The sequence below is a fragment of the Elgaria multicarinata genome, chromosome 6 (genome assembly GCF_023053635.1).
Source record: "Elgaria multicarinata webbii isolate HBS135686 ecotype San Diego chromosome 6, rElgMul1.1.pri, whole genome shotgun sequence".
In the NCBI taxonomy this organism is placed as follows: Eukaryota; Metazoa; Chordata; class Lepidosauria; order Squamata; family Anguidae; genus Elgaria; species Elgaria multicarinata.
This window is the reverse complement of record NC_086176.1, coordinates 92888950-92900997: the sequence shown is the minus strand read 5'-3', so window position 1 is coordinate 92900997 and position 12048 is coordinate 92888950. Positions and strand designations below refer to the sequence as shown.

Below are 12048 nucleotides of genomic sequence, written 5' to 3'. Positions count from 1 at the left end.
TCTAGTATAGCTCCTGCACCTTTAACTGTTGTGACGAAGAGGGAATTTCACCAGGTTCTCCATATATACAAACGACACCTGCTGAAATCCCCCTTTCTATGCAACTGTTAAAGATACAGGAGCCCTGTCCTCCTTTTCATATGGTCACCCTAGTTTAGAGGTAAGGCAGTAGTCATTTTAGAAAACATCTTAGAAGTAGTAACTAGCTTAAATCCATAGAGGGAAAACAAAAAATCCAATGCAGATGATGTATGACCAATTAGCAGGAAACGTGTGCACATCCCAAATGACAGAACACCTGAAGGTACATGCAATTTCCCATGCAGGGAATTGTTTGTGAAGCTCTTTAAAGCCATTAAAGTGTCAAGAGTATAAGTTGCCCCTAATGAATGAGTGACTGACAAGTATGTTTTAAAAACATTTTGTCATTGCAAAATAGAGTAATCCCACTCAGCTGGGATAGGCGGGTCCGAGAGGTTGTGCATCAGTCATTTCACACAGAGCGCACTCCAAGCCATGCCTCATCAAGCCACAGGAGCCTCATCTGTTACTAGACAAGCAATTGGGGCCTTCCTAAGTGTGTGGGGGCAGGAGAGAAGAGATGAGGCATTTCACAGTCTACCCATACATACCTTTTCATCCCCACCCCCAGCTCAGAGAACTGCTTGTGACGTTCCCTCAGACCATAATAATGAGCACAAGCTGCTTCAAAAGTGGCCTTACATTTGTATTTGTAATTATTAACAGCAAGAAAACTGAAGTCTAATTGCATTTTTCTGCATAGATGAGGAGGATAAGCTTTCCATTGTGTTTATTAGGTCACAAAGCCCTTTGGAAGAGGGAGGAAAATACCACACAGAGATTGCTTTCTGCTCTTACACCACAATAGGTCAGCTCACCACTGCCACCAAGGCTTCTAAATTCCAGCAGAAAAGGGTGAACAAAACAGGTGTCCTTGACAGAATGGGAGCTGTGATAAGACAGGCTCCTAAAGCAGTGTGGGGCAGCCTCACAGGGCAATCCATAACCCAGGAAAATGTAAACACTTTTTTGTGTAGCGTTACATGCATACACACACATACACACAACTTTTTCGCCCTGACACATTACAGGTAATTGGAGCAAAAAAAGTCACCTGTGCTTTCACATGTACACCAGTACTGATCCGTACCTGTAAGTTACAACTTAAGCAGACCTTGCGCACAATGTACAAAAGGCAGACTTAGAACACTGACACAAAAGGAAGGCCTAGAACGCTGCTATATACTTCCTAAAACTCTGCATAAACTAGGCTTTGTGTTGCCAGTTCATTGGCTCTACACCCATTGGCTCTAATCAGGCAGAACTCCCCCACCGTGACTATGAATTTGATATTTTTAATGCACATGAAAATAATAAAGCGTCATTATACAGAGGGCTTCAAATAGGATTAAAATATGGTTTATAGACTCTGCTAAGTAACAGACATTACCGAACACAGAGATTACAGTACGGAAACAGATACAGATCTATCGTTTCAGTTAGGGCCAAAACAGCCATGACACAGAAGAGCTGTGTTTTTAACTCTCTTCTTTTGAAAAGACACTTAAAAGCAGCTGCACGGGGCTCAGTTTTTGCTTAGGGCAGGAACGCTTTGGGGAGGGTTTTCGGTTTTGCTTTTTTCAAAAACAAGCTATTAGCCCTTTTTTGGGGGGGGGAGTAAGAGGATACAGGCATTCTACAGGTACCCATTTATTATTATTATTTTAGTCTAGGAATAAGAATAATTCTATCATTTCACAGTTAGTGATCAAATGAATGGATTAAATTCAAGGTTGTCACATCCAGAACCACATGATTTCCACCATTGCTATGTGGCCCCCAGGCGCTTCTCCAAAATAGAATTCGGCCCTCAGGCTTGAAGAGGTTCAACACCTCCGGCTCTAAGCTAGTTCAGCAGTGCTAAACAGGCACTTGCCTATGCACCAACGGAGAGGAAGAACCAGATGAGCAACTAAGGAGGATCGTATGGTTTCTTTCCCCACCCTGGGTCAAAAACATGAAACAGATTACTTCAGCAGTATTTTATTTATTTATTACAACATATGTATCCCGCAGCGTACACCAGTGAGAGGAATTAGGTGGGTGTCCACACGAGAGAAGGCCTTCTCAGCAAGTGGCCCAACACCTGTAGAACAAACTCCCATCGGAGGTCCGCCATGCACCATCTTTGCAGGCTTTTAAGAAGGCCTTAAAAACATTTTGCTTTACCGCGGCCTTCTCCTGATGAGCACTGTTTTGCTGCTATTTGCCACTCTTGTTCTTGATGATTTTATTGTTAGCTTTTATTGTTTGGGCTGCTATTTTATTGTGTATGTTTATATTGCTTTTAACGTTTTAAACTGTTTTTATGTATTTTGTTGTTGTAAGCTGCCTTGTGAGGGCTTCTGCCCTGAAAGGTGGCCAAGAAATGTTTTAAATAAATAAATAAAACCAGAACAGTGTAAAACAATAATATACACAGCTAAAACCGTATCAAATCAACAAATTAAAACCATATTTAAAAGCACTAGAAACAATTAAAAACAATTAAAACTGTGTGCAACCGTGGAGAATTTAAGCCCTCAGGGGCTTTGGGAATACATGGGAAGGCAAGCTATTAAAAAAAGAATGTGGGCTTTTGGTATAAATGTGCAAGGCTGGACACATTTCAACTCCCTGCCAAGATGGAGGGCTGCAACCCATTTGCTCTGTCGAACAGTCTCACTGGCTTCCATGAGCAGCAAGGAGAATTGCATGCCATTCTCTTTCACAACTATATTTGTACAGTGACAGCGAAAGGCAGTCCAGAGGAATCTTATGTTCTGCTTAGCTTAGAACAGACATATGAACCATCTCACTGAAAAATCAAGGTTATCTACTAACCTTCCTGATAACACACTGCCAGGCATTACCCACTAGGTAAGTCGTTTTGAGTGTTTGCTTATTTAAATTACTAGGCAACAGCTTTAAAGGAGGCCTTAACGGGAGTTTGATTCTGTAAACAGCTCTTAATTCTGTAGCATCAAAGGGCCCACATTAGCACCGTGTGAATGGCACAGATTGTGATTAAATCCCATGTCAAATCAGGCACACCAGTCATAGCTATTTGGGTTCTTGTTCCAAAGCCCAGCAAGAGACAGACACATTCAACTGCCCTCTTAAGTATTTGGCTCAATATGAACCTCTATTCTGGGTACAGCTTGTTGACTGACAGGTTCTCAGTGTGCCATCCAAGACCATGTGGTCGTCGCTCCTTGGATACCAATACATTATACATAGGGCTGCCTTTTAAAATGGTTCAGAAACTTCAGTTACTCCAAATAGGGCAGCTACCCTGCTAACTAGGACTGGCTGATGTGATCATATTATGCCAGTACTTTGTCATCTGCACTGGCTGACAGTCCATTTCCAAGACCAATTCAAAGTGCTGGTTTTCACATTTAAAGTCCCAAGTGGCTTAATTCCAGACTGCCTAAAGGAGCATCTACTCCCATATTGATCGTCCCAGACACTAAAGTAATCATTTGAGGCCCTTTTCCAGGAACTTCCACCAAATGAGGTGAGGCAAGTGGCTATTGAGGAAGGGCCTTCTTAGAGGTAGCACCCAATCTATAGAATGCCCTCCCCAGAGAGGCTTGCCTGGTTCCCATGTAATGACCTTTCTAGCATCTTTTTATTCTCCCAGGCATTTAAGAAAAATTTCTAGTGCTTTTAGATCACTGCACTTTTATCGCTGCTGGTTTCACGTTGGTTTTATGTGCTGTAGTGTTTTTACTCTTTGCTGATGATGTTATCTTGGTTTTATCATGCAATGGTTTTATTCATAGTTGTATTTTTTGTATTTGACTTATTGGGCAATTTAAAAATACAATACATACATACCCCTAGAAGATCAAGAAGTCATGACCCTCCTCTTTAGCATTTTAAATTTTCCATGTTGGGGGAAGAGGCGTGAAGAAATAGACCATTTTCAATAAATGTAATGCTAAAGACAACAGCTGCATTTTCATAGGCAAGGACATGTCCAATTTCCAAGTCAAGTAAATCTTTCCATTCCTGAGTCAGTAAGATTCAGGACAGCTGCCCAGCTAACCAGAACTTAAATTCCAAAGAACGGAGGAAAGACCAAAATCCACATCTTAAACCAAGGTCATGTACCTCAATATATATTGCCAGAATTTCCAACCCCCATTAAAAAAAAAACACCTATTCAACAATTTGACATTCCCCCCCTTCTTTTAAAAATGTTTCACATTTTATTCCAAAATCATTGCCCCAATTATGCCAGCTGAAGAATAGACTACATTCTATGTGCAGAAGTATGAATCACTCCCTTCAATTACTTCCCTTGAAATACAGGGGGAAGCCCTTGCAGCCCGACTGTTGTACCCTTCAAGGAAGCAAAGGGGGAGGGAGGGGAACCGTGATTAGCTCACTCAGCTGAAACATTCCCCACACATTACTTGTCAGCCATCAATATCCTCCAGGCACGCTAGCGGTGTTCAGTTCAATGGGAATAGCAGCAAGAATATTCTGTTATCTGGCAAGAATTCCTCTTCCAGTAAGGATATCAAATAGCCAAAAGAAAAACCAGCACATATACATACTTCTTTGCCAGTTCCTTCATTTCTGCACTGATATGTCCGAAAATCCCACCCACGCCGCAAGCTTCTGGACTATGCCTAATGCATTGGTGGGCTCATAATTCACTAGTTTCAAATTTAGAGCTCTGATTGTGCTACTCTGTTTATGAATGTCAAACAATTACTCTCCAATCTAGCAGGTTCCCAGTTCCTAAAGACATGGCGGATCACGCCCATCCCATCAAGGTAAGAGAAAAACTGGTGAAGATTCCTTAATGACCCCGTTCAAACAACACGCTAAACCATGGTGGCTAAGCATTTTGAACTAAACATTATGACTTAGCGTGTTGTGGGAACACTCCTAACCATGATGGCTACATAACCACAGCTTAAACATTATGATTTAGAGTGTCATGTGAACCATGGCTTAACATGTTGTGGGAACACTCCTAACCATGGTGGCTACATAACCATGGTTTAAACAAGGGTTAGTGGCCTAACTATGGCTTAGCATGTTGTCTGGACAGGCCCAATAAGTCCTAAGTCTGACTTACACCAAACCTAATAGGAAGCAATCCCCAAAAAGAGCTGATCTGTGCTTCCCCTCTGTTCCTTTCAAGGACTGCTTCACACAGAAGTATATTTTTACAAAAAGGTCACTTCCACGTAGGAACTGAGTGAATTCCATTACAACAACAACTAATAACAACAAGTAGTAGAAGTAGTCATATTAGTAGACTGTGACATACAATGATCCTTCCCACTGTGTGTGCAATCACACTTTACATGTATATAGGATCATACATCTACAGTATATCAACTCACTATTGAAACCACAGTATTACAGTATATGGCTATTGCTAGATAGAAAGAGTAGCTTGCACCAGACCATGTAGTGAAGAGAAGCAACAAAGGCATTTGATAGCTTAATCTTAGCCACTATGCCAGGGATGCAGCATCTCTTATCTGGCCCCTCCAGTGTTCCCCAGATGGCCACTGTTGGTTTGGTGATTCCTCCCACCACCCACCCCACCATCACACACAATTCTGAAAAGTTAAAATGACTCTCTAAAAGCTTAGTTACTGGTAGCAAGAACTTTAAAATCTAAAATATGCTGGTATTTTGGGGGCCGCCCCTTTTGCCTTTGGCCTAGCCTCCTTTTACCTACGCTGCCACCCACCCTTGGAATGGAATTGGACCCTTGGGCTGAAAGTGGTTGTGCACCCCAGCATGGTTTCGTGCTATACCAATCGCAGGGGAGTGGCCCTTGCCTTCCTGGAATTTGGGCAGGGAACATCTGCCAACTGATTAGCACAGGGGTGCACATCAGATCAAAGAGGAGTTGAGCACATCAGCAAAATGCTAGCATAGTTAACTCCGTTTACTCGATCAGCAGTGGCGTTCAACTGTAGTGGTATTCATTCATGGTGTAGTTTTTAAGAGTTTCTGGTAAGCATCCAAAGCACTTTACAAAACTTACAAATCAAAAGGAACACTTGAGTACATCAGTCAAGCAAGCAGGGGTCTTGCTTGGTCTCATGTACAGAGCGCCAGAAAAAACAGACAACAGTGGAAAGGATGCAAGACGGGGATTAATCAGTTTGGCTTCTCCCTTCTGTAAAGAGGACAAGGATTAGGCAGATTATCCTAGTGTGCCACCCTCTTGAAATGTGCTTTTAGTCTCCTCAGTGAGTTAATGGAGATCTAATGTTGATCATGTTACTTCTTATCGTTAAATGTAAAGTAAAATATAATAATAAATAAACCACATTCATTTAGAAGGCACTACGGGAAACAAAGCCTCTTTAGTTCAATTCACACACCTCCCAGTATTTCTGACTCCTGGGAATAAGTCAGCAAGCATGCCAGCGGGCAGATGTGGGCATGCGCCCATCTCCATCTTTGTTCTCGACTCAGTGACCCATTGCCCCAATGAATACCTCTGTAGCCTGCGCCCCAGAAGTCAGGTGTAAACAAGGCATTGCAAAATAAATTAGCACACACACACTCAGCAAGGTCTATATTGCCTATTATAGCAGGGTCAGTTTCACTGGAGGGAATGGGGTAAAATCCCAGAAACATTCATATTAGGAATTACCATACCAACACAGGCAGTGGCCGTTACAAGCCTGGGTTTGTGGTTCAGCAAGTTGCTTTAAGTAACTGACAAGCTGTGGGATCAGCCAGCAGGCCAGAGAAAACACTCCCTCCGAAAACAAGCTGCACCTTCTTGCAATCTGGAGGACGTTAAGAAGAAGCGAATGCAGAGATGGATTGAGGGGAGGCTGGGTCTCTGTTGGTTTCTCCGGGAGGCCTGCAGAGCTGTAATCTAGTTGTCAGTGCGGCTGGTTGCACGACCATATCCTTTTGGGTTGGCTTTTTGTTTTCGTATGTGCGCGCCATCGGTCACACCAGCATACATCAGATTCCTCCAGCCCTCGAGAGGCTGAACTTCCAAGCGTCTGGTTATGATTAACCCAGGCAGTGTGAGTAATGCCACATGTTAGGAACTGGGAAGTCACGAGCAGCACACAACTGCAGCTGGAGTCAAGCGTGCAAACGGCCAGATGAAGCCGGTCGGAAAGAACATTTGAAACAGGTTATCAGATGCATCGGACTTGACGCAGGGCCAGTGGCAGACTTCTGCGCTGCCACGTGGGAAAGCTGGGAGCCATGAAACGTCTATACAGAGAGACAAACACATCTGCATCTCGTAAGCGGCAAATTGCTATAATAGGCAGAACCACCCCTAAGGGTAAAGCCCTTCCTTATTGCCCAAGGCTGAGCCACTAGCTCATTAAGGGCCAAGAGCATTCCAAATGGAGACAGGTTCCACAGATTGTCCCAAAGCTCTTCCTAGCTCATCCCAGTGAAGGCCCATGGGAGGGTGGGGGAGGAACTGCAGGAAGTCTGACACGTTTAGCATGCCATAACAGGAACGCCTTGCTAAGCTAATGAGGGTGAGGCCTGTTTGATTGGAGGTCTAGAGTTTACATAAGAAAGTGAAGTTGAGCCAAACACTGTCGCTGTGTGGCAATCTTGCTACATTGGGGGTGGCGTGGAAGATGGGCTATGGTGGTGGAGAATTGTTGGAAAAAAACAGATGAAAAGGTTACAGAGGAACCCACTGTCTAATTTTCCTTGATCTATACATGCGGTTCTGGGATTCTAAGATAAAACTGGGCTCAGATTGCATCAGGAAGGTGGCCTTTGAGACTAGTTAGTGGTCTTCAGGCCTGAACATTCTTTCTTCAACTGGGGTGGACATGAACCTCCCCACTCTGACCCCAGCTCCCTTACTGAAACGGCCACTGTGATGGCGGCAAAACAACAATTTTGCTTTAAAAGAAGGGGCCCGTACCCCGCATTCCTTGTTTGAAAGGAAGACACACCTTCTTTTAAAGCAAAATGGCAGCATTGTTACCATTACTGTGGCCAATGTATGCTTTTAAGGTGTGTGTTTTTTAATTAGTGTGGTTTTGTTTCTTGTTTTTATGCATTGTTTTATTGCTCTTTTTAATACTGACTTTCAGTAGTCAGCTTCTCAGGTCCCAATAGCTGCATAGAAATACTTTAAATAAATAAATAAATAAATAAATAAATAAAATCTTCTGAGATTCCAAGCCATGCTGTTGCCTTTAACAACCCAATTTGTTCTAACAAAATGAGGTAGGGTTGTTCATGTCAAATTTTCAATTGTAAGCCCCTTGGGGGAAGGGACCTGTTACATACCCAGTAACTGGGTTTTGGATTTTAACTATTCACTCCAAAAACAGATCAAAGGGAAAATTCAAAGAGAATAAGCCTTTTTATTCTGACCAACTGAACCAGTCTTCAGAATTCTCCGGCACATTTCCAGATCACAACTTTGACACGAAGATCACTCGTTCTGAAATTTGGATGATGGGTACTAGTGTGGTGTGCCACTCCCCACTTATGGAATGTTTCCCAAGAGAGAGGTTTGATTTTAGCCCTACATGTTGTATTTCATCGTGTTGCCTTTTGTTTTGCTCTATTTCTTAGATTTATTAATGCTGCGCTTTTAGATTTATCTTCTGATTGTTCTGTTTAAAAATGGTTGCACCATACCTAGGGAACTAGTTTATAGGCATATAGTAATACTAATTCAACACATTTTTCAAAAGATATTTCAGTATGTGACCAGTTGTGACCCAGACATACACTGAAGCATTCACAAGACCAACTCCGCACACTGAAATCTACTAAAAGTGTGAACTCTTGTCCATTTTTTCATGTAAAAATGGCCTGAGGAATCCCTCATCTTTGTAGTCTGTGTCTAGTCCTCAACTCACTCTAAGCATTAAGTACATCCTGAGATAGTTGTAAGCAAGTAAGCATATAACATTCCTTGCATTGAAACTACTGACCCATAGCTCAGTATTAGAGCACGTTTTTCACACTTAAATGTCTCAGATTCAATCCCAAGCATCTCTAGTTGAAGATTTCGTAGTACCAGAAAATATCTCTACTTAGAAAGCAATGGTCATTATTATTATTATTATTATTATTTATTTATTTATTTATTTATTTATATAGCACCATCAATGTACATGGTGCTGTACGGATTACACAGTAAATAGCAAGACCCTGCCGCATAGGCTTACAATGGCAGAAGAGACAATACCAGAAGTGACCATGCTAGATTGCTTCTCAGAGCAATTATTTTAAAATTAGACACAGCCCGGAGAGGCGTAAGACATTATTGTATTGCCACTGTCCATGACCAAATACACTCATGCCAGACACTGGAAAGAAGGTAGGTTGGATCTCTACAACTCATGTGTTCCAAGAACAAAACCAAGAGGTCTAATTCCAAGGGAAAAGTCAGTGATGAAGTAATGCTCCCAACCCAAGGGTGGGGGACATTTCATAAATCATTAAAGGCTAGAAGAGCAGACTTTTCACTCTGTTGGGAGTTGAAACACTCTTACAATTTATTGGACAAAGACAGTAAAACAAATCGTGCAAATGGAGATGGTGGCCTGGTAAAGGGGTACAAGTATTAGGTATACCTTAAAAAACCCCAACATACTCCCCCTCAACCCCCATGAACAATCCTACAGCAAGAAGCACGCCTTTTGACCTTTCAAGCAGCCTTCACAATTCAGAGCAAGCCGGCCTAAAACACAATGGCCAAACATTCCAATGTGCTGTCAAATCATCTCAAAGCAAACACCCCCCATCCCACCCGAATATTTTTCATTTAATGTTTTCCCCTTGCACAAACAGCCCAAAGGAATGCTGATGCAGCAAATGTTTCAGCTTCATGCTACTGCAACATAAACAGGTTTTTTTAAAAAAAACACCATAACTGACTGGTAAAGAATATACTTACTGCTAGAAACAGCAGGCAATACATGGAGAATGAAGAATGTCCAGAGTAAAAAGACAGTCTGAAAAAACAAGAGAGTGGGCACATATTTATTATGTTTTCTTGTGTAAAAGTCATTAAGTATTCAACATAGACTACAAATTTCCTTTGTAAAAAAAAAGACAGTAACAACAGTCCATGGGTTGTTGGGGCTGAATGCAAGCGAACATGCTGGTTCCTGGGTTGTTAGTTGCAATAAAGAGTTCAGGGCTCGGATGTTATGACTAACAACCCAGGAAAGGGGTATTTCTGGGTTGTTTCGGAAATCAGATGCAACACAGAAGGGGTGGGTGGGTGGGAGATTGCATGCTCACTTGCTCCTGCTCAGCCCCACTAATTCATGGCTTGTTTAACGCGCAAAGCAGGTCAACATAAAGATCTTCACATATGAGTTACAAATTTCAGACTCGACCAACCTCACTGGATAGCCCTGGGCTGGTTACCGTCTTTCACTCAAGCCTGCCTTCTGGGGTATCTGTGAGGACCAAGGCCTTAGACACAAATATACCAAACAAAATGTTTGTTCTAATAAGTTAGATATTAGCTTTATTTAGGCCAAAAAAATAACAAAGTAGAATATTTTAGAATTACTAATAGTTTAATTTAGATTTTCTGCATGAGCTTTTTTAGAGAGAAAAAATACTTCATAAGATGCAGTAATGAATAGAAGCAAGGTGAGATAGTCAGTTCTACATATGTAGAGAGTGAATATCCCATTTTCATCTAGGACGTCCCAATTATATATCACTGGTATTAAGCACAGCATGATAAAAATAGAGAATAACTCATAACTGTGTGTCTGTGCAGCTTATATAAAACTCACAATCTGTGTTCAAAGCAAAATTGATACTATCAGATCTTAGTATGAGTCCCTGTTCTGCTATCTCATGTTCCAGTTTTGACCACAGAACTTAACATGCTCATCAGCAGGCTTCCTAAACGTTTTAGGTCTTATCACTGATTTATGTCCATTCAATCTTTGCCTTAAAGTCAACCTCATTTCTCCAATACATACTGCCAGAAGGCACATAATACATGATATCAGGTATACAACGATAGTTAACATGCAGGTGTAATGGATCATGCCACTAGGATTCTTATCTTATCTCTGAATCAAGTGAGGGTCTTTTGCCTATATGCAAGCACAGGCTTCTCCTCTAATTGCATTTCTGAGAGTAGAATCGTCGTTAAGAAGTAGTCGTAAGTGTCTTGTGTAAAACTTTTCGACTTGGACCCAGGTTCTTTTCCACCCGTGGAACATTGGTTAGTTTCCAACGCTGCTTTCGTGCTAACAAAATCCACCAGCAACACAACGGGAAGCCAGCAGATTCTACAGCAATCAGAAACCACCAAAATAGGGCAGGTGAGTGGAGCTTGTGGAAGGGAGCTCCACTAAACTGCCCTGATCCATAAACAAGCATTTTGGCTCATTTCTGAGATTACTGTCAGAAGCACTAGTTCCTGTTGCTCAAGCAGAAGGTCCCGTGAGCACAATGGAATCAGCGGGAGCACAGCGGCAGTATTGGATACTGCCTCTTGCCTGTTTTGAGTTTGAGAAAGCTGCCACCAGCAGAAAGGGAGAGAGATTATTTTTGCCAACTCCCCTCTTTGTTTTCAGTCCCCAGTCCCACCTCCCCCCTTACAGTTCTGGAGGGTCCTCCAACCCTCCAAAGCAGATTTTTGGGGGAGACGGACTCTGGGTGGAAATGGCCTGCTGGATCAGAAGCCTTCCACAGATGGAATGATCCATTCTGTTTACAGAAGAATGACAGCAGATCCAACCCCATTGAAGTGATTAGCAGAGCATTAGAGTTTTAAATGGTGCTTTAGTCTGTATTATGTTGTCATAGCCCTTACAACAACCTTGTAAGACTGGGTCTTATTACCTCGATATTCCAGAAGGGAGGACTAAGTGACAGAGAGAAAACAACTTGCTGAAGCAAGTTCAGAAGGAACATCTGAATCCGGGACTTAAAAAGAAAACCTATCATTATTAGTTCTCTATTATTGGATACAAGTTTGCCACGAGACACAGCTAGTATAGCTTGACC

General features: G+C 42.1%; 1 protein-coding gene across 2 annotated transcripts in view; it reads right to left on the bottom strand.

The window, feature by feature from the left end:
• PLPP1 (phospholipid phosphatase 1) overlaps positions 1-12048 on the bottom strand; it is a 100491-nt gene that overhangs the window by 11583 nt on the left and 76860 nt on the right. For both annotated transcript variants that reach the window (XM_063128069.1, XM_063128070.1), the window contains exon 4: positions 9962-10019. In XM_063128069.1, coding sequence (XP_062984139.1) covers positions 9962-10019 — 58 coding nt within the window. The remainder of the gene's footprint in view (positions 1-9961; positions 10020-12048) is intronic.